Here is a 24,069-nt window from a genome sequence, read left to right on the forward strand (position 1 = left end):
AAATCTGGTGTGTGATTGGATTCCACATAGTTGAAAATTGTTAGAATTCAAAATAATGAACATACGCAAAAGTGCTGACCAAAAAATAAAAGCTTGTGTGTACACCATTATACCGCCCAGCGAAAAAAATTGAAATCAGTAATTTAGAAATGCCATAAAGAGCAGCAGAAACCACAGAACACAAATATTGAGATGCAAAAGTGATTAATAATAGCGACATCTATGAATACAACAGATTGCAGAAAATGCTACTTCAAGAACATGTAAAAGGATCTATTCCCTGTGGACGTACACAAAAGCTGACTGACTTTTAAACCTGATATGTTTTATTAGATTTTCTATCAATCCAGTGGAGTTGAAATTGGATGAAGCATGTGATGATTATTCTTTTCAAATATGAAATGAGGTACATAATAATTTACTTGAATGCCATGATTTTTTCTGACAAGATTTTGTAGAATGTTGCTAGCATAAAGTAAATTGCCACTAGCACAGTGTGAATTGCCACCAGCAATAGTGTAAATTGTCACTAACATAGTGTAAATTGCCACTAGCGCAGTGTAAATTGTCACTAGCACAGTGTAAATTGTCACTAGCATAGTGTAAATTGTCACCAGCATAGTGTAAATTGCCACTAGCATAGTGTAAATTGCCACTAGCATAGTGTAAATTGCCACTAGCATAGTGTAAATTGCCACTAGCATAGTGTAAATTGCCACTAGCATAGTGTAAATTGTCACCAGCATAGTGTAAATTGCCACTAGCATAGTGTAAATTGCCACTAGCATAGTGTAAATTGCCACTAGCATAGTGTAAATTGTCACTAACATAGTGTAAATTGCCACTAGCATAGTGTAAATTGTCACTAGCAGTGTAAATTGTCACTAGCATAGTGTAAATTGCCACTAGCACAGTGTAAATTGCCACTAACACAGTGTAAATTGCCACTAGCATAGTGTAAATTGTCACTAGCAGTGTAAATTGTCACTAGCATAGTGTAAATTGTCACCAGCATAGTGTAAATTGCCACTAGCATAGTGTAAATTGCCACTAGCATAGTGTAAATTGCCACTAGCATAGTGTGAATTGCCACCAGCAATAGTGTAAATTGCCACTAGCGCAGTGTAAATTGTCACTAGCACAGTGTAAATTGTCACTAGCATAGTGTAAATTGCCACTAGCATAGTGTAAATTGCCACTAGCATAGTGTAAATTGCCACTAGCACAGTGTGAATTGCCACCAGCAATAGTGTAAATTGTCACTAGCATAGTGTAAATTGCCACTAGCATAGTGTAAATTGCCACTAGCACAGTGTAAATTGTCACTAGCATAGTGTAAATTGCCACTAGCATAGTGTAAATTGCCACTAGCATAGTGTAAATTGTCACTAGCACAGTGTAAATTGTCATTAGCATAGTGTAAATTGTCACTAGCATAGTGTAAATTGTCACTAGCATAGTGTAAATTGCCACTAGCATAGTGTAAATTGTCACTGGCATAGTGTAAATTGTCACTGGCATAATGTAAATTGTCACTGGCATAGTGTAAATTGTCACTGGCATAGTGTAAATTGCCACTAGAGATAAAAATGTCTCTTCTGAACACAGTAATGCAGGTGACTAGTGGAGTCATGCTATTAATATCTTTTCAAAAATAAATGGTATGGACTCAGAAAGTGTGGGTGAAACAACATGTGACAAGAGTGCCAAAAAATAAAACAAAAATAAACAAAATAATCAATTTAATTAAATAATGAATTAATGAACTAAATCACTGAATCAGTCAATCACTTTCCTGCATAATTACCTTTAAATAATATACATCCTTATCACTGTCTGGTCCTATCAATGATGGGTGAAATCCTATCCACTGAAACCGACGTATTATCACGTTCAGAGCTTTTACTGCACCTTCCACAGACTGCCACGTGCTCTCTTTATTCAAACAAATCTATATCAGACATAGGAAAATACACAACATGAATGTCACAGTCCTCATTTTTGCAAAAGAAATACATGACCTTACATATCATGAATAAGTAAACAAGCATCCTCTCGACTGAGATAGCTCTGCTGTTAGCAATGCACATTTCAATTAAAGAACAGAAGATATCATTAGAAAATGAACAATATGCATAGTATCAATGCAAGAAGAAAATATCACTTTTTATCAAAAATGACAAAAATATTCACCAAAATTAGAGAATTAGAGAATTAAAGAAATCATTACAAAATGAACAAATCTGAGAGAGGTCCACATGTAGTACCTATATATGTAATATCAAAGCAATTGGACTTGCGGTTTTTAACAAGAAGTTGAAAATATCACTTTTTACCAAAAATGACAAAAATATTCATTAAAATTAGAGAACTAAAGATATCATTACAAAATGAACAAATCTGAGAGAGATCCACATGTAGTACCTATATATGTTATATCAAAGCAATTACACTTGTGGTTTTTAACAAGAAGTCGAAAATATCACTTTTTACCAAAAATTACAAAAATATTCACCAAAATTAGAGAATTGAAGATATGATCATGAAATGAACAAATCTGAGAGAGGTCTACCCAAGGTACATATACACCAAGTATCAAAGCATTCAGGCTTGTAGTTTTCAAGAAGAAGTCGAAAAAGTAAAACATTGACACGGACGCCGGAAAACGACGGACAATCACTCATATGATAAGCTCTGCTCGACAAAGTCGACAGCGGAGCTAATAAAAGTGGATATGCATATGAATACCATTATGTCTCGAACCTACAAAATTGGTCAAATTACACATAAAAATAAACCAACATGGCCACTAGTAGGCCATTATGAATCAACTCAGTGTAACCAGATAAACAGTCAAAATTAAAATTTTGTGATTTTATTATTTGTTGATCAATCTGTTAAATCAAAATCCCAAAATAACTGAAAAGAACATGCAACCCTCTATGCCTTGTCTAGTCTTTGTACCAAATATAAACTAAATCCGTAAAAGTGTATCCAAGCAACGAGTAGAAAACTTAATGAGAACATATAGCCCCCAGTTGCCCATTTTGAATCAAATTGCAAAAAAACAAAATGACATGCAGCAGTATCCCTCCACGTGTGATGTAAATATCAAGTTGAAATGAAATTTGACCAACATGTCCAAAAAAAAGTTGATTACATGTTAAACTGTTGGTTGTTGGCGTTTTGGGGACAAAAATAGTCGCTAGTTTGAAGTACATATGCATATACATATGCACCTACATAAATAGTTTCGAATATTGAGGAATGCCAGACACTAATTGCTTTCTCTCAGGAGGGTTGAATTTCAAGTTTAATTTGCTCTTTGGTGACATTACATGGAATATGAATAATGAATTGCAGGAATCGTTTTTTAAAGAGGTACGAACATTTCTTAAACATCTTTGTAAACACAGAAATGAAAGTTGTATGAATTCACCATGAGATTTATTTTCAAATATAATTTCAGTCTCAGATATGTATGATTTTTCTGTTTTCTTTATTTTTTTTTGTTTGCTCTTGTTGCCGTTCAAAAAACTTTATAAATATTATTATTATTATCATTATTAAATACCTGGGAGAGTGCATTGATACATATAAACCTACATGGGAAAATATATAGCAATATATTTGAATATACCTTGGAGAGAACACCATATTTCTACGTACCTTGGAGAGAGCATCAAAAAAAGCTTTCATCTGTGATATCTTCAAATGTTCAATAATGGGGCTCAGTCTGGCAACACATGCATTTCGTATCGCTGACCATATGTCAGTTATTCCGGTAACCATCAAATCCTTAATCAAATCCAGGTTATCACTAATCCTTGTTGTGTCATGGGCATTTACTTTCAACCATTCCATAACATGAATCATTGTCTGATTACGCACCACCGGCAAGTTATTGGCTGCGACAATACAAGAAAGAGAATTAGTAGGTATACGTGTCGAATTCTAACAACTAAATTATGTTTTTGTCTAAAGAACTTCCCATCATGCATTGCAGTATTTTACTTTGGGTTCATGCTAAATGCAACTAACAATTTAGAAAGTCTGCAAAGATGATAGTTTTTTTTTGGACGCAGTGCTTCATGTTGAATTTTTATTTTGTAAAATGCTATCTTTAGATAAAAAAAAACAATAAATCCTGTATTTAATTCTGTGACTTGATGAGACCCAAAGATATGCGGAAAACTCTATCACCATTCAGCATTTACCAACATGATTATGTGTATTCAGCGTTCTTGCAGAGTTTCCCTTTTATTGGCAATAAATATTTCTAAGACTATACACCTGTGTGTCTGTGTCATAAAAAAAGTCATATAAAAACAACTAAAAATTCAGATGGATAAACTTTCTGCAAACACAAAACTTTGCTTGTGAATGTGACAATAATGTTATTCTGTAATATTTCTTTTCAGCCTGGGAAAATATGAGTACATGTAAGACCATCAAAAAATACACACAAGACAGAAATATACAGTCAACTCAAACGTTCAAGCCCCTGTAAAAACTGCTTGAGTGTATGTATGTCGGTGCAACTGTTTCTAGTAGAAACTGGGTGGATGTAGGAAAGCATGATCTTACAGACCCCTAGATCATCAAATAACATTTAAAAACTTGATTGGAGTATTTGATTACATAGTTAGTCTTTTCATACGAAACATTTTTTAGATTTACGACTTCAATTTTCAGACATAGTACAATGTTTATTCTTCAGAGTATTCAATACATTAGTATATAAATCAGACGCATTCAAGAACGCTAAAACCTGCCGTCGAAGAGAAAATCAATAAATGTAATGGAATCATTTTACAAATGCACAGAGAAAAAAATGCTTTACACAATTTTATGAATTTGACAACCTAATTCATAATCACGATTTAAAAAAGAATTTAATGAATCAACTCAAAAATGCGATGAATACAAATAGGTGTGTGATAGATTTGAGAAGCTATAGACATTTTATAAAAGAAGTTCTGAGTATCTTTTGTCTAGTTTATAAAAAAATAGTTTTCATTAATAACAAATATAGCTAAAGGAACATCATTAAAAATATAGTATAATAAAGCCAGCTTTGTTGATATTACAGTGTCTTCATTATTTAGCATTGCATGGAAACTCAGGGAAGAGTCTAATACTGTAAAGGTGTTAATTATTAACCAGGTTTTAATTTTGCTTATTTCGCTGACTGAAAAATGCGCTAAATTAAAACCCAATGAATATGTAAAATTTAGCATAGAACACATTATCTAAATGATAAAACCATGAATTTAAAACCCACTGAATATGCCTGAAATGGTAAATCAGTAAAATTTAAACCCAGTGAAAATTAGTCATTTTACAGTATGTATGAAATCTTTACATCATGTGAAAATACATAACCAAGGAAGCTGGAAGCCCTAGATCATCTACCCTTGATTTGATATGCAAAGCATGTTGTTGAATACTGATGAGGCATGTTTTTGTAATTTTAATCTTCAATTCTTCATCTTTAGTTCTCTCAATTGAAATGATTACAGTCCCACAGCAGCCAATCAATTCTGGACAGTGTTTGTTGTTACGTCCCTGTCAGACGTTAATGACTACAGGTACATTAAGTATCTGTTTCGATCTTCCTGTTACAAATACAAGTCACTGGAATCACAGGAAGAGACCATTTCATTCTTGGGGTAATACAAAATCAGGATAATCATCAAACCATAACTCAGAAAGGTGGTAGACATAACACAAAGTGACAAATCATCGTTTTACAGTATGTTACAGGTATACCAGAACAAATGTGAGTGTGGGTGACAAAAGTCAGGAATCTAGAAATACATAAAACGCCATAATATTTATCTCTAATATTCTATGAAACATTTTGCAAATCTTAATGTATTTCTCTAAAAAATATTTCCTGAATAGACATAATTCATTAATTTTTTTTTTTAAATAATCAAATTTTTAAAGGTGCTGAAAATTTACTTTGGCATTGTAAGGGGAAATAAAACATTGTCCTTGTCATACACTAATACTGTTCTATAATAAAAGCTCCACAATACACAGTTTCTATATTAGTCAAGCCCCTCCCCCCCCCCACCCCTCTAGTGACAAAGTGTTTGTGTGACATACGTATATGACACATACATGATACAGCGTTCAAATATAAAGTCAAGCTCTCTAACGTCAAGCTCTCTTGTGTGACTGACATAAACAACACCTTACAGTACAATGCTTCTATATTAGTCAGTCCCTCTAGCAACAGAGCATGTATGTGGCATAAATGACATATGGTATACGACATTTTTGTAAGTCAAGCCCTCAAGCACCAGAGTACAAAAAAAATGTACTTGTTTTACACAAATGACACTACAGACCATTTCTATATTAGTCAAGCCCTAGAGTGATAAAGCCTTTGCGCGATGTAAATGACGCTCTCCATCGTGTGATTCATTGGTCATTCAAGAAAGTGAAAGTGTCAAAAAAACAATGAATAGTCAAAAATAACAATAGCAAAATTGGCCATCAGGTTATCCCGTAGACGAACATTGGTACTGCATATGAAATACTGCATTGCCCTATATCTTAGCTTTCAGATGATGTATAGATATGTTATAGTAGTAAACTTTAATAGAAACATTTACAGAATGTCAGAATCACAGGTTTTAACTCTATTCCCCCCTGTGGCTAGCTTAAAACAGAAAATAAAATGAGACACACTTCACTGATCTTCATCACGATACTTTCTACGAACTTTAATTCACGTGTTCTACATAAATCTTGACAGTATCCAGGAAACATTTGTTTGCTCCAGTGGCACCATTAGCACAACTCTTCAACCATGTCATTTCACATGTTATACAAGAATAGCTACTGAAAATGTTTCCGTTTCCATATACATATTCAAATGATACATACATGTTGCCATGAGCGACACAAAACTCCTTTTAATAATTTCAAATTTTAAATTCTCCCAACACTAACATATGCAAATTACCTGACATGCTTGGACACCACTAAAAAATGCCTATACATGTATACACAAACACTTTTCTTTATTACAAGACTGCCAGTAGTGAATTCTCCCAACATAGACATATGCAAATTAGCTAACATGCTTAGAAATCACTGAAATACAGGCAACACTTTCTTCATCACAAGACTGCCAGTTGTGAATTTCAAATTCTCCCAACATAGACATATGCAAATTAGCTGACTTGCTTACAAAGCACATTTCGTTTTGTACACAAATATTAATTGAGTGAGGAGATTTCACAAAAAGAGCTAAAATAGGACTTTCTTTCTACATCCAAGAAAAAGTTGTCAATACAAATGAGAACACATGATATATGTAGAGTAATAAAACAACAAGACTTTTCAGGCCTTGCTTTTCGAAATAGCTGTAGAGTGAAAAATAATTGTTTTTTTTTTGAGGCATGTTATTTTTAGCTTACCTTGGAGAAATTTTGTGCTCGCAAATCACTCACGAGTGATCATTCACCTTAAAAGGAAAGGTCTGACTTTTGAAATGTGGTTTGCTAGTTCATCGGCCAAATGTTTCTGAACTTTTTTCTTATATTCTTCAAAATTTCTGGAAATGAACCCTAATTTTGGAGCTAATTGACAAAATTTTTAGTTTTTACTCAAAAAATATTTTATCCCATTCTTCTGAAGGAAAGTGCGGACTATAAATGGGAATATTTTGTGAATTTGTGATGAAAAGAGGAAACTGGTAGTGAAAAGGCTAAGGGAACATACACAAGTGTGTTTTTTTAATCACAGAAAAAATGGCATTCTGGGTAATATTCAAATGAATTCGCCAATTTTCAATTTAGAATTTTTTATAGAGGTCTAGCGCAATGAAACTGATGGGTTTAAATATAACATTATAACAACACTTTTTGCAGAGATTGTAAAATAGGTAAAGAGGATCTTACCTTCTGTTACTGTATATTTGAGACTCTCCAGTAAGGGTTGGCTTAATGGCTGACACAAATACCTGCAAGGTAGAACAGACAAGATGAATTCAAACGCTAATGGATACAAACCAAAGTGACAGTTACAACATTCTAATTGAATTCATTGAAAAAATTCTCCCAAAAAAGAACACTTTTCAAGAACTATATGTAATAGGATATAATGTATACTGTACGATTATGCAAATCAAGAAACATATTATTCTTATAAATGCCATGAGTTTTCTGTGGCAAAAGTTGATGTTACATATTTTACGCATTTTTTTATCATTTTTCTGTTTTTAATTTTAGAGCTGTGTCAAATAATTTTGTGTTTTAAAAATGAACTTCACACTGCTGCCAGTGAGAAATGATTCCAATGTCTTCTTAATATATTTATATGCGTGAGTGTAAGTGCTTCATTCACATTCATCTTCACATCTCACACTGATACATCTTTACAGAGATAGCTATGTTCATTTTCAAGAAATCAGTCAGGACATATGGGGTATTATATGTTTCATGCATCTTTCATGAGATCTGTCAGACATTTGATATTCCACAACTAATCGGCCCTTATATGCAGTATTACCTCTCAATATAATCAGCTGATCATGACACCAAAAAATGCACAGAAAAAATGACAAATTAGTATTAGAGTTTATGAAATAAGCAGGAGGTGAAAGGGGCCAGCGTAGCTCTGAATTTACATCGGAGGGCCAGCAAAGCACTGATTGACTTGAGAGCCAGCATCATTCTCCTTCCCAGAGTTCCTTGCGGTTAGATCACCGAATATATCTCTGCCACCACACATCGCCATTTTGTGGTGAAACACCACAAAACTTTTACTACGCGTATCATTTGCGTATTTTTGTTCTTAAAAGGCTCTCATGTTGATTTATTCCTACTGGAAAACAAGATTTAAAATATTTTATCGATAAATGATAATGATATTTCTGTAAATGCACTGTCAAGGGTGAAATAGTTATAATTTACAAAAGAAAAATGGTTTTATCGCGGATTAACGGTTACTAAAGGTGTTACCCGGTTCAACAAACTGACCGTCCTGTCGATTGCCAGGCCAAGAATTATAAACAAACAAAAGCACTTTGTAGTATTGACGACTAAATCGTCCTACTGCCACAACGTTTGTGTTAGAGAAAAAAAAAAAAGAAGTTTCTAACTTCGAAAACAGCCAAAATCAGTAAACGAGGACACATTCGTCAGGTTCGAAAATCGAACACCTGCATGGCAATGTTTTGGTGAGCGTCTTTGAAAGAAGTACCACTGTGACGCATCAACCAATCAACGACTAGAATAAGATCGCGTGGTGGTGATATATTCGTAGAAATAGAACTCTGCCTGGAAGATTGGACCAGCATAGCACTGAATGACATGGGAGGACCAGCGTAGCACTGAATGACATGGGAGGACCAGCGTAGCACTGAATGACATGGGAGGGCCAGCCGAGCACTGAATGACAAGGAAGAGCCAGCGTAGCACTGAGTGACATAATCCCATTAGATAATTGATTGTAAACCTTTAGATTGAGATATAAATGTAGGTCTCAATCAGGTGACAATTCTTTGATATGAAATCAATTTATGATAATTATGCAATTTTAATACAGCCTAACAGCAAACCAATGTTCGAAAAAAAATTCTTTGTTTTGTTTTTTTTCATGTAGGAAAAAATAGGGTAAAAGTTGTGATTGGGATCTATGTATTTTTATTTTAACCCAATTTGTTCACATCTAGAAAATTTACTGGTAGATTTTAAACAAATAAAGGACTGTTATGGAGAATATGTTCAAATTTTTACCTAAACAGTAGGAACCACAGAACAGTTGTGGCAGAAATAATCAGAAAATTGAAAATATCCTATTTTATTCTCACTGTCGTAATAACTCACTCAATCCATACAAAAGACTGTCACATCCAGTCAGCCATACAAGATATAGACTTCAATCTGCTTTGTAATCAAATAATTACATTCTAGAATATGAAAAAAATATTAGTTGAGGGAAACCAACCAACAGGTGATCCCCTGATAATCTATTGTAAAACAGAAAGACATTTCTGATGAAAATATAGCTTTCAACAAATAAATTATGCAGTACAGATAGTATTATGTTTTCATGTTAAAATTACTATGTTTTTATAATAGCCCAAATTTTTTTTTCTGCACAAAATGTATAATTACATATTTTTTCCTTAAACTGTTTGAACTTTTAATTTCCTCAAATTGTAGTGGTCCATTTTTTTGCATTTTACTATAATTTCTTGGTTAATTTCGGCCCGAATTGATGTAATTTCGCATTTGCTATGATTTTGATAAAAAATACAGACAAAATTAGGTGCGTATTTTTTTGTGAAAACTGATAAAAATTCGACTTGATTTTTCAGCTTTATTTCAAGGCTAAATGGTAGTATAACACATTGCTTTAAATTTCAATCACAACTTTTCAAATTTTAACATGTCATCGTTAAAAGCAAGATTTTGAACAGGAAGCCATAAAAGGTGATACCATCATGGGGAGAAAAAGGTTAATTAATTTAAAAGACACTTGTACAGGTATATTACTACTTAACGCCCCCAACTTCCCTGCAGCTAGAATGTATGACATTTTTATTTATCACTCCCATGTATAATGTAATAACATCACAATTGTGCTCGCATTTATTAAAATAATTCAAATAGGATCATTTTTTTTTATAGAATGATACACCATCAGAGCAGCAGCTGGGACAAATCTCAGTCCCATATACATGTACACACAACAAAAATATTACTGTAAAATGTTTTATTTTAGCTGGAATTAATTTTCGCTGAGAAAAGATTTTTTGGTGTGTTTTGTTTCGAATTTATTTTCACTGATTTTTGACAAGTTGAATGTAAAATATTGAGAATATTCGCTGGATTTTATTTTCACTGAATCATTCATTCAAAATCAAAATAAAAGCAGAATTTAACGAATAACAATGAAAGAGCGTGCCGATTCATTAGTTTTAGAAAACAAAGAAAACAGACATTTTCTTTCGTTTCTCCTTTGGCTATACACATAAAAAAGGTTAATACTGAAGAACACATCACAGTGCAAATAAGTTTATGATAGCTTTATTCTATATTTTTAGTCAAGTAGTGAGTGAGCACAGGCATAATTGCTCCTTCATACCTTTGCATGGTTGACTCTGGTAACCATAACAACATGATAAATATTTTATTATCATACTGCTCATATTGCTTGTCTTGCTTGAGTTTTAACCTGATATAACATACATATGACGTGCAAATGAAAGTGTCACCTACTTCAATGTAATGAATTAATTAATTAAATATTCCTTGGGTGTTCTCAAGTTTAAGAAATATGTAAAGTTTGAGCATGAACGATCAACGTATTTACTAAAAATCAAAATGGCCAGCAGTCAGCCATTTTGAATCCAATCTGATGACCAAAATGATGTGCATCAAGGTCCCATAACAGGCAAAGTACATACAAAGTTAGAATGAAATCTGTCCATGCACAACCATGATCCAGAATTGCAGAAATGCTAGATTTTTATAAATTTTTAAAATTAAAATGGCTGCAATTCAAAAATCTTGAATCGGATCATCTAATAAATTAAATTAAATGTACATCATGTATGTGTAACATGATTGTATGTAAAAAGTTTGAACGTCATCGGTGAAGGCATGTCGAACATCTACATGTAGCCCCCAGCACACCATTTTTGTCCACCAGTCAGCAATTTTGAATTTTATATAAAAAACAAAATGGTGTGCATCAAGGACACATAATGTCTGATGTTTGTACCAAGTTTGAACAAAATCCGTCATAACGCAATCAAGATTCGGTTCCCGAAATGCAAAAATGTTTCGTAATTTTGGTGAATTCTCATTTCAGATTTAATTTGATTAAAAAAGAAGAAAAACAACAATGGAAAAGTCACTTGACATAAAATGGTGGTGGAAAAAATATATATTTAATAACATCAGCAGTACAGTGTATAGGATTATGCACACATTTGAATCAAGAACTATAAAACAGATTTTGCATTGAGTCTATGATCGACTGTTGTCTGGGGAGAAGAATAAGATCCAAGTCAAGAAAGGAAGTTATTTATTAATTACAATATTAATAATGAATAATTATCATGAAAGGGTCAATTAATAAATCATAAAGAGTTATTAATAAATCTTATTATGTAATTTAAACTGTAATTCATATTGAGTTGCAGAGACAAGTTGGAATACACTATAATGACTTACCAGTAATATGTTAATTAAATAATTAAGGTAGAGATGCAGGTTTGTGGGCACTTGTGAAATTTTTTTTTTTTTGCTTTTTATTATCCAAACAGTCTTGGCTATAGACTGTTAAAATTTTGTAGAATTGTGAATAGTGGAACATACTCAAAAAACGATTTTAAAATATAGATAACAGGTGCAAACATTCTCTCTTTTGAATGCTTAGCAAGATTTAGCAAGGCTGTACATAAATAATAAAAAGGAAACATGGTGAAAAAAAGAAATGCCGGGATCTCCATATTATGCACTATATTTAACTTTTTACAAAACGATAATACATTCAAATTTGGAACTGTTACAGCCATTTTCATTATGAGCATTAGCAAACTTCTTACTGAATGAATTGTTATGCAAATTAGCAATTATCTCAGCTTCTTTTTAGTGCACATCCTAGAACTTCAAAAAAAATAGCTCCTAGACGCTTTGACCTTTTGTTTTGAAATTTTCACAAATGATTGACAATGTGTTTATCTTCAAAACGCTGTTGGGGCATTGTTTTTGGTTGAACAGTGTTACAACAATCGTACAAACAACTAGCCTGGGTGTTAATTTATGCATAAACTTGAAGTGGTGAAATTTGAGCTGCTGCCCTGCAAAATTGACAACTGGTAGACAGTTTTCAAGACGGCACTTTCTTTATAGTAAACAGATGTACCCATGAACCAATTTTGACAGAAAACAGAAGCATGGTTAAGCTAATTTTTTTTAAATCACTTTTGAGCAAAAAAGCACATTTTTGTGCATATTTCAAACTACAGTGTTCATAAAAAAAAAAATACTAACAAAATTTTAAAATTCATACAATAAACTTTCCGAAAATATATAGTTTTGTGGACAAGGGAGGTCATCTTGGTTTCCTAATTAACTAATTAAAATACCTGTCAGGTAAACTGCATCTCTACCCTAATATGCACACATCTGTGATAAAAATGATCAAATTGTTGCTTAGTATTGAAAATGCAAAATTTCATTTCATGTTGATTACTGTGTTTAGAAATATTGGTGGCACACGATTTAAGAATAGTCAGATAACACCAGAGACTCAGGTTTTTAGCAGTGAATGAATAAGAATCCACAGAACGATAAAAAAAAATATTTTGCAGAGGCTTGAAGAAGATTAATTCTACATCACGATTTTTCAAATCAATCAAATTTATCAGATGTACAACGCTACTACGTAAGCTACTGATACCGACTTTTCTACATTTGCAGCGGGAAAGTCAGGTACGTTTGACCATACCTTGAGCAGCAGCATTTAAGCGACATTTCTTATAAATAATAAAAACCTTTCAGCTCAAATTGATGAAAACCTTGGGCAAAAACTCTAAAGCTGTATTGTAGTATTATTAAATGTACATGGAGAGTCAGTAAAAAATATTGCTGAGAGCTGCCATCATAAAACCATAGAATGGTGCATTCCATTTATGGACGGGGGTGTCATGTTGATGTAAGGCATGGGCCCCAACTAACCCTTCACCAGTCGCCTATGGCAGATTATTTTGGAATTTGGTTAAAAAAAACATTTTCATCACAATGTTTAAAATCAAAAAAAGCTTAGAAAGAACTCCCATGTGCTGAGAGTATTGGAGACACAATAAATATAATTCAAAATTACTTGTCATAGATAGTGATAGTGATGGAAAAGCCGAAAACTAATAATGCAAATCAGAAAATTAATATGAACAGATTTTAATGGAAAACTAATGAGGTCTGCGCAATGTAACAGACCATCTATGTACCAAGTTTTATTGAAATGTGATTGGAACCAAAAATCAAAGAAAGCTTAGAAAGAACTCCCATGTGCTGAGAGTATTGGAGACACATTAAATATAATTCGAAATTACTTAGCTGAAAACTAATTATGCAAATCAGAAAATTAATATGAACAGATTTTAGTGTAAAACTAATGAGGTCTGCGCAATGTAACAGAAAATCTATGTTTCCAAGTTTAATTGAAATGTGATTAGAACCAAAAAATTATGAATTATTATGCTTATTAGGGAATTAATATGAACAGATTTTTACCCCAAACTAATTAGGTTTGTACATTGTCCTAGAGCATCTTTGTACTAAGTTTCATTGAAATGGAATAATTAGTACTTTAGATATCAGTGTGAAAGCTTAAAATTGGTTAATTATGCAAATTAGGTAATTAATATGTACAGGTTTTAACCCACAATTATCCAGGTTTGTCTATTGTCCTACAGCATCCATGTACATTCATTGATATGTGATGTTTAGTACCTGAGATATCAGTGTGAAAGTTGGTTAATTATGCAAATTAGGTGATTAATATGCACAAATATTTACCAGAAACTCATTGGGTCTGCATAATTCTAGATTCATTGAAATGTGATGATTAGTACTTTAGATATCAGTAGAAAAGCTGAAAATTAATTATGCAAATTATTTATTAATATGCACAATTATTTGCCCTAAAACTAATCAGGTCTTTGCATAGTCCTAAAGGATCTATGTACCAAGTTTCATTGAAATGCGATGATTAGTACTTGAGATACCCGTGGAAAAGCTGAAAATTAACTAATTATGCAAATTAGGTGATTAATATGCACAAATATTTATCAGAAACAATCAATCTCTGCATAGTCCTCGAGTATGTAAGTACCAAGTTTCATTGAAATGTAATGCTCACTACTTATATCAAATGCTGAAAATTAATTAATTATGCAAATTAGGTAATTAATATGTACTGATATTACCATAAAACTATCAGGTCTGTGCAGTGTCATATGACATCTATGTACCAAGTTTCATTGAAATGTGATGATTAGTACTTGAGATATCAGTGGAAAAACCGAAAAATGACTAATCATTATGCAAATTAGGTAATTAGGTAATTTTTACCAAAAACAAATCAAAACCAAGCATTAGTTCAGAGCTATGTTTGTTTTTATTATTAGAGGATGCTTACGCACGTAATCATTCCATATTTGGAATTTGCATTTCCATATATGGTAGGATGAAAATACCCTGTAAAATACCGCAAAATTACGGCACGCTGTAACTTACGACATTTCAGTGACAGATGTATAATAATACAATTTACATTATGAGTTCATTGTGCAATGTAGGCATGCACATACTATATTAATTAATTCTATTAGAATCGGATAAACCAACGATTGCATTTATTGTATGCTGGACCATTAGGATATGACCGCTGTTATTTTATGTAGTAAATGATAACATAAAGAAATTTAGATACTGTAAAATACAGTATTTTAGCTGGGATTAATTTTCGCTGAAAAGACATTTTGGGTGTTTTGTATGGAATTTATTCGCGAGTTGAATGTAAAATATAGGAAAAATAATTCCTTCAGCGAAAATAGCGAAAATTAATTCTAAGAGAAAATAAAGTATTTTACAGTATTTGAATCGAATCCACTGCATAAAGCTATTGAGATTTTTCACTGCCTAATATTGCCTTCTCTCCCTGTTTGTCAAGAGACAAGTTATTGACATATTAGAGTAGACAGTATTTCATCCTTATGTTACAAATAAAATAATTGGGGTAGTGATGAGTAGTTAGTCCAATAGACATGTTTTCTCTCTCAGATTCAGTTTGCATGTATCAAATAATCTTATGTTCCTGTTCTAAGGAGCTGACACTATCAAACAAGTTATATACAAGACACCGGGTCAAGTAGATAAGACGCACTTCAAGTGAAATTAGGTTATGAAGCAGAGAGACAGATTTCCTTTGGAAAGTAAATGCTGATACGCAGAGTGATCAATCTCAACTCAGTTTGCAGTTATAATTTCAAACTCCTTTTCATCCTAGCTATATAGAAATAGACGTTTATCCTGGCTATAGAAATAGACGCTCATTAACCGTGCTGTACATCTATAGCGGTTCTCAGCAAGGTGCTATTATACACTGTGTCACATAAGATACATCAACATCTAGGTGTCTATTAAAATCCCTGTGTGTTTCTAGGAATTAAATGCACACGGCAACATGCAATTGTCATTGCATTAATTTCATCATATATCATCCAAGATTGATGTAGAATACTTCAATACACACCACTGAAAGCACAAATGACATTGCAACCATTTTCAGATATCACAACAAAGGCATGAAAACAAGCCTTTTGCAATGCAGTCCCCATTGTGTACTTAAAGATGATAAGCATATACCTAGGTTTAGACAAGAATTAGGTTGTTGGTTATAAAGTGAATAATGTATGGACAAGTCATTGTCAATAACATACTGTAAAATACTTTATTTTCGCTTGGAATTAATTTTCGCTGAAGAGACAATTTAGTGAAAATAAAATCCGGTGAATATACTTTTTTTCCTATATTTTACATTCAACTTGTCAAAAATCAGAGAAAATAAATTCCATACAAAACAACCCAAAAGTCTTCTCAGCGAAAATTAATTCCAGCTAAAATAAAGTATTTTACATTAGTTCTCGTTTGTATTATAGGTGGGAGATATCACATGACGACCAAGGTGACATTCATAATATCGATCGACATCAATGGGATATGGCTACGTAGAACTGTATTTGTTTAAACAAGATGGCCGCCAGTCAGCCATTTTAAATTTGATAGTGACAAAAGTGCATGTGCATTTGTATAATGTCTGAATGGTGAAAATGTGTGATTTTGATGAATTTTTGGTCTTAATATGGCTTTAATTCATGTTTTTGGCATCTACTACTGCATATACGTGGTTGTCATGGGACAATAGACCATTTTCCGTTCACTGCGAGAATCACGCGTTATGCGTGAAATCGAACGTAAAAACAGGACAAACAAAGGTCATAGCGTCGTAGTGGCGTCAAACATCGCGTGGGATTCGATAAACGCGAAAATATTTTGGGGGCATTTCCATGCTTAATAATGTGCTGTATACATTTGATGATAGACAATTTCGATTAAGTGAGGGTATTCGGAAGCAATATTCCTCTGTCGAAGATCGGTCGGTCAATGTAAGCTACGAAATAGACATTCTAGTTCAAAATCAAATCGTTCGACTTTTGCGGCAGACGTTCGACACGCGTCTTTCATGCATCTCGCGAGATCTCCCAATTGTACGGAAAATCACCTATTGCCATTGTGTATCTTGGAAAAAATAACATTTGATTTAAATATAATAAACATTATATATATACCAAGTCCAAGATCTGGTTCAGTACATGTCAAAATACTAGTACCTGATAATAATGGGTTTTAGTTTTACGGATTATAGTGATGTGCATCAACTATCGTAAAATAGTTTATCTTTGCTGAAAATATTGGTGAAAATAAAATCCAGAGAAAATACAATTTTTTCCATATTTTACATTCAACTCATCAAAAATCAGTGAAAATAAATTCCATACAAACACCATTCCATACAAACACCCACTAAAGTCTCTTCAGTGAGAACTAATTCCAGCTATAAAAAATATTATGTATTTTACAATATTAATAATGGTTAATCCATTGATTATATAACTGTGTCTAATGTAGTGTGGATTATTTATATATAAAGTTTGAATAAAATTAGTCAATGCATTGCCAAGAACAGTCAAAAACATTATTTTCAAACAATATTATTGACTAAAAATGGCATATTTTGTTCAACAAAAAGACCCTTTTAATACACTTTGATTGTGAAATAATGTCTATGAATATATGTAAATATAGTGTGTATTAACTACATGCAAAATTTGAATGAAATTGGTCAATGCATTGTAAGGACAAGCAAGAACATTATTTTCAAACAATATTGTTGACTTAAAATGGCATATTTTGTTCAACAAAAAGACCCTTTTAATACACTTTGATTGTGAAATAATGTCTATGAATATATGTAATATAGTGTGTATTAACTATATGAAAAATTTGAATGGAATTGGTCAATGCATTGTAAGGACAAGCAAGAACATTATTTTCACTCTATTTTTCGACCAAAAATGAAACTCTTTGACTCAAAAACCATACTTAGCATGCACAGATCCTGAAACAAAAAATGCATGCATTTATACATATTTATTTATTAAATTACCATAGCTAATCAATCTTTAATTTTAATGAGATCAATATCCACCAACATCTCCATAGAGTTATGCCAAGATGACCCACACCAAGCTTCTTTTAAATTTAAGTGTGTATGCATATGAATGCTTTCATATCTCATTTTATACACATACAAACCCAAGGGCATGTGTAGTGGATGTTACAGACCATGCGATTCAAAACCTGCAAGGGACTGCATGTAATTGACTACATGATTTGAACAAGCTTTTTTATATGGTATTAATTGTGGTATGGCAAAAAGGGATGTGAATTATGGATGTTTCAATCTTCTATTGATGAACAATACAGAAAATCTTTTATAATATTAAATATAGGTACAGTTTTGTTTTTTTAATATATAATATACATAAGGCTGCTACTGTTCCTAATACAAATGAGTACTCAGACAAGAAACTGAAGTCTATAATTTGAATTTACAAACACTGATTCATGGGACAGCCCTGGAATACATGAATAGACTAGGGCTACCATGATCATTGAGACATCTTCTTTTAAAACAGATGCATTATTAACGTCCTTTTTATTCTATTTGTAGTGCATTGGCCGATATAAAATGCAGAGGTGTATAATAAATAAGTAATATTTTAATGATTCAGAACATAGAAAATATGGTACTGTAAAAGGATTAATTATTTACTTGGTTTAAAAAATTTGGCTTATTTCGCTGACTGGAAAATGCGCTAAATTAATTCACCCAGTGAATATGTAAAAATTAGTATAGAACACATTATCTAAAAGATAAAACCGTGAATTTAAAACCCACTGAATATGCCTGAAATAGTAAATCAGCGAAATTTAAACCCAGTGAAAATTAGTCATTTTACAGTATGCACTTTTTCAAAAATTGTTTTCTGAAATCTCAGACTTGATCAGCATAAATGCATTACTACCATATACACGTACACGCTCTATTAGCAGTTCATGCACTTACGTATAAATGAAGAGGTTTTTATGATCAAAATAAAAATATTTTAATGATTCAGTATTCAACAAATTTGTTTGCACATTCGTTGGAGACGCACTTCCAACAAACACGAGTCGCAGTACGTGTTACAAAAAGTCATATTCTGGAAAACCCAGACAGGATCAGCATAAAACTGATGCAGCAGGGAAAATGATTACTGTCATTAATGTTAATGCACATACAAAGAAAGCAGTAATTTCAATCCTCATTCTAATATTAATTTAATTGATTTTTTCTTCTTTGAATTCACAGAATTGGAAACTGACATAGTCATTACATTATTTTATTACAACATTTCCGCTGCCCCACTGAGAACATATTTTACATATTTCAATACCGTCACTATAAACTGATAATCACAGTTTTTCGATACTGACTGTAGATGAGATGTAATGAGATTACAGGCCGTATAACAAAATCACAAACTGAAGCAGGATCACACCAGGGTTTGTTGTGACTGCTAAATTCCGGGACTGGAAATGCCAACTTGTGTCAGGTGGTGGGCATGGAGGGACACTCAATTTTGGCATGATTCAGGGTCCCATCAATGCTTGACTAGAACCCATTTCATACACATTTACACACAAAATGATGTAATTAGTGTTGCTGCCAAGCATAAGTGGCACAGAGCAACTCTCTGAAAATAACAGTTAAATTTAACAATGTTCATGTATGAAAAGTTGCTAAGATTTCATTCCACAGCATGTGGAGATGAGGTAGAACATAAGACACAATCCCTCCATGCCCACCACCTGACACAACCCCTGTACACCTACCACATCTGACACAACCCCTTTATGCCCAGCAGATACCAGACACAACCCTCAGTGTCCACCACCTGACAACCCCTGTAAACCTACCATATCTGACACAACCCCTCCATGCCCACCACCTGACACAATCCCTCCATGCCCACCACCTGACACAACCACTCCATGCCCACCACCTGACACAATCCCTCCATGCTCACCACCTGACACAACCCCTCCATGCCCACCACCTGACACAATCCCTCCATGCCCACCACCTGACACAACCCCTCCATGCCCACCACCTGACACAACCCCCTCCATGCCCACCACAAAATACACCACCTAAACTATAACAGTTACCATCATTGAATGATTGGCAAGTGGAAAATGACAACTTACCATTTCAAAAAATCATCCAGTAAATCATTCAATCGTCCTTTCAGTTTCACATCTTCCTCAGTGTTGAGACTCGTTACTTGCGATCCTAAGCCATGCACATATTCAACTTTCACCTCGTCATTCAGCGCTTCTGACCAGCCATAGCGTCTCTCGAATAAATACAATGTAAATCTTTTCAAGTCTTCCACGTTTGTGAGTAGTTTCTCTGGTTGTTTTTCTGGGAAAGGGTTGATTGATGACGAGTCGTCGCCAAGAGTACTGCTCGCTAATTCCAACCATTCTTGCTCCAAGTCTTCAATAGATAAATTCCCTTTATCGGGGATAAGTTGTTTTTCCAAAGATCCTAGCGCATCTACCTCACATGAGGTACTCGTTGCTATAATCAAATCCTTAAGGGGAGTTTCCATGTTTTGCACAATTCTTTTCCCACCTTGTCAATGTCTCTATTCATGTAAACATTTCTGAAATAACAAAAAAATAAATATTTTCATATAATATTCAAATTTAAACAAAAGTGTATGAAAATGTTTTGGTGAATATAGAACATGTAATGTTCTGTTTCATTAACGAATGTTGATATGCCAAATAAAAAATGTATACGTCTCCCGTATAAATAGTCCTTGACTCTCAAAAATTTGACAATGGTGCTAGCCCAAAATCAAAATTAACTAAATTATAATTAGCATGTTTGTGATTGTAGCAATGTTCACGCCACTGTACATAAAGACGCACACTCACAAACTCTACAACATTCACTTGAGCATTACAGTGATAATAGTATTGAAGCAAATAGATGAAAACACTGGTCACATCATTTATGGAGACTGATGATTCAAAAGGTGTTAGGGATACCGAGTAGTTGTATTTAGTGTTCATTTTGATGTAATGTTTCTACATTTGCCGCTCTCAAAGCGCATAACAGTCAAATTAGTGAGAGACGATGCATGGACCCCATGGTATACATAAAAATGTAAATACAAAATCCAACATCCTACAACCCCCGTGGACTATTTTTAATATTGCCAAATCAGCAGGTAACTTTAAATCATATTTATTATGATTCCCGCATGAAACTACAGGGATAGAAAAAATGCATAATTACAGCAAGGGTAAATAATGATTTCCTCTGCCCAGGTTATAATAAAGTTTCTTACTTATATTTGATCAATTTTGTGAGTGTACGTGTATGTACTAAAATATAAATATATACACACATTAAAATAATTGTTTTATATCATTTCCATAGTCAAATTGGCCAGTACCGTTATATTAAAAACAGCATGAATAATAGACAGCAACACCTTCAACCAACTTGAAATTCCTCAAATACTGCCCACAGTTTTTTTGAACTATTACAGAAATAATTTCTTGTCTGCTTTTAATTGAATGTGAATTTTTGCGGAATTGTTTTTTTTTTTGGGATCATTTTTCTATTTGTTATTCAATCATTTTAATTCCCCCATGGGATTTTATGTGTTGCAATAAAGTATTGTGTTACCATTAAAATTATCCAAACTTCAAATGCAAACATAGTACACATGCAAAATAGGCAAAAGAATCGGGAGTGATTTGGGATTTGTAAAAAATAAGCCGAAATGCTGTGACACTATATCAAAATGGTGGTGGGAATTGCAAAGCGAAGGTCTATAGAATTGTGAACAAACATTTTTCGTGAATATCACTGACCTTCAAAAGACGCATGTCTTGTATTTAAACCAAAACAATTTTTAAAAACCCAGCTATTGTCACTTTATAAACGGAAAAGTCTGTTTAACAATGCTATCTATAGGTACTGTTGAATACATTAGTTTCATTTTGGGCTTAATTTCAACTTTTTTGCTGGTGGATTCAATAACTCCCTAAATAAAATCAACCCAACGAAACATTTATTCCCCTATGGTTTGCATGTAATCCTTGGAAAAAAATACATGTGTCGATCCACTCCAGCTAAAATTAAAGTATACAGTAAAGTATACAACCCAGAGAGGTAAATGTAATAATATTGTTTCATTCAGGAATTCAAATTTATTAAACTCAATTAATATAAACAACAGTACGACGCAAAATTAGAGACAAACTTCAAACGTCTATATTCTGAATTTGACGTTTGTCGACATCGGTTGCCATAGCTTTTTACACAACATACCGTCGAGCGACACACAGAAATGTTGCTAATATCTACAACGGCCAGTATTGGCTGTTCTGAGCAAGCATTACATTTACACCGGCTTCTACTCGAGAATCATCATAATATCATTGGAAACTAAGGCGCAGGTCTTCAAAGACGATCGGCACTGAATAAAACTTACGTACCCAAATCTACTGGCACATGAGTTCTCGCAGTAAGCAGTTCCATTCAACAGTTTCACACAAATTCACGGCAAGTTGCTTCGATGTCAACCCGAGCTTACGAAAATATCCGCCATTAACTACTTCTGATGAATTATCAGCTTTCCAACACTAGAGGGCGCCAAATCCTTCCAAAAACGTACATCGATCCGGATTGATCTCTATCACTGCAGGAGGCAAAAAACACTGTGGTGTGTCAATCGACGTTAGAATCAATCAATATATGAAATAAATAAATATATATAATAGAAATGAAAAGTGTGTGTTCGGTCTTACTATCAGAGTGAAGTCATCCCCTTTCCTGAGATAATTTCATATTCTAATTCATATTGATTCAGAAATTGTGTGTTTTGTTCATGTCGAATTGTGACGTAAATTTGTTCGTGTATAATATTTTGACATTCACTGCACATACCCTACAATGTTTGGGAAAGTAGACTGTATTGTTTTGAAGCATCTCTAGTAAATACACCGTGAAATAAAAATTGTGACATATATCTTCATCCACTCTACTCCAACCCTGTGGCAAAATGTGCAATATACACACATATTCCATTTGTCATCAACGTGCTATAACTTTTCATTGAAATTCTCTCAGTTCTGTTTTCAACTGGGTAGGTCCTTTATTATATTGTCTATTGTAGTGAGAATAACTAACCGAGGGGATAAAAATCTAGTCTATACTATCAAGAACGACCGGAGAATCCTCAAAGTTCTCTCCAAACATTTTAGCCTGACACGTAGGCGTGAGTGGGCCCTTACCGGCCGAACGGCATCAGACCTGACTGTTGGGCTTGGAGCACCGCGGTGGGCGCAACTCACGCGACCTTGTCAGGCTACCGGCATTTGAGTATGTGTGGCGAGATCTGATCTGATCTCGTCAGTGCTGCTATAATCAATCCGTGTTAAAAATACTTTTAGAAGACAGAATAGAATTTGTGTTCAATATGAACTACACTTTTTTATGAAAAGCCCTAAATATCTATCACTTCAAAAAATATTTTTCTACGGTAAAATACAAACAAATCTTCAAAAAAGTAATATATTTGTGGCAAAGAACAAATCAAATATTATCCAACATGTAGGAGAGTTCATAAATAATGCCTTTTACAGTAACACATGAAAATATATATGTAATTTTATCTACAGTCGTTTTCACTTTTATTTTATTCTTCGTTTATATATACTGTTAGAAACATGCGTATGTCCGAACTTGAAGATGCAATAAATAAAGTCATTATTATAATTATTCCATTCTGGCGATATAAGCGAGCCAAATTATATTTCCAGGTGAATTACTGACGCA

General features: G+C 33.3%; 1 protein-coding gene across 1 annotated transcript in view; it reads right to left on the reverse strand.

The window, feature by feature from the left end:
• LOC102802136 (uncharacterized) overlaps nt 1-22,850 on the reverse strand; it is a 53,540-nt gene extending 30,690 nt beyond the window's left edge. Inside the window, exons 1-5 of the mRNA XM_085500275.1 lie at nt 22,728-22,850; nt 20,415-20,875; nt 7,920-7,981; nt 3,670-3,908; nt 1,808-1,951 (exon numbers count right to left, since the gene is read on the reverse strand). Of these exons, the coding sequence (XP_085356401.1) occupies nt 1,808-1,951; nt 3,670-3,908; nt 7,920-7,981; nt 20,415-20,821 (852 nt within the window). The 5' untranslated portion in view covers nt 20,822-20,875; nt 22,728-22,850. The remainder of the gene's footprint in view (nt 1-1,807; nt 1,952-3,669; nt 3,909-7,919; nt 7,982-20,414; nt 20,876-22,727) is intronic.
• Nucleotides 22,851-24,069: the final 1,219 nt, after the last annotated feature.

The sequence above is a fragment of the Saccoglossus kowalevskii genome, chromosome 6 (genome assembly GCF_978046115.1).
Source record: "Saccoglossus kowalevskii chromosome 6, keSacKowa6.1, whole genome shotgun sequence".
Taxonomy (NCBI): domain Eukaryota; kingdom Metazoa; phylum Hemichordata; class Enteropneusta; family Harrimaniidae; genus Saccoglossus; species Saccoglossus kowalevskii.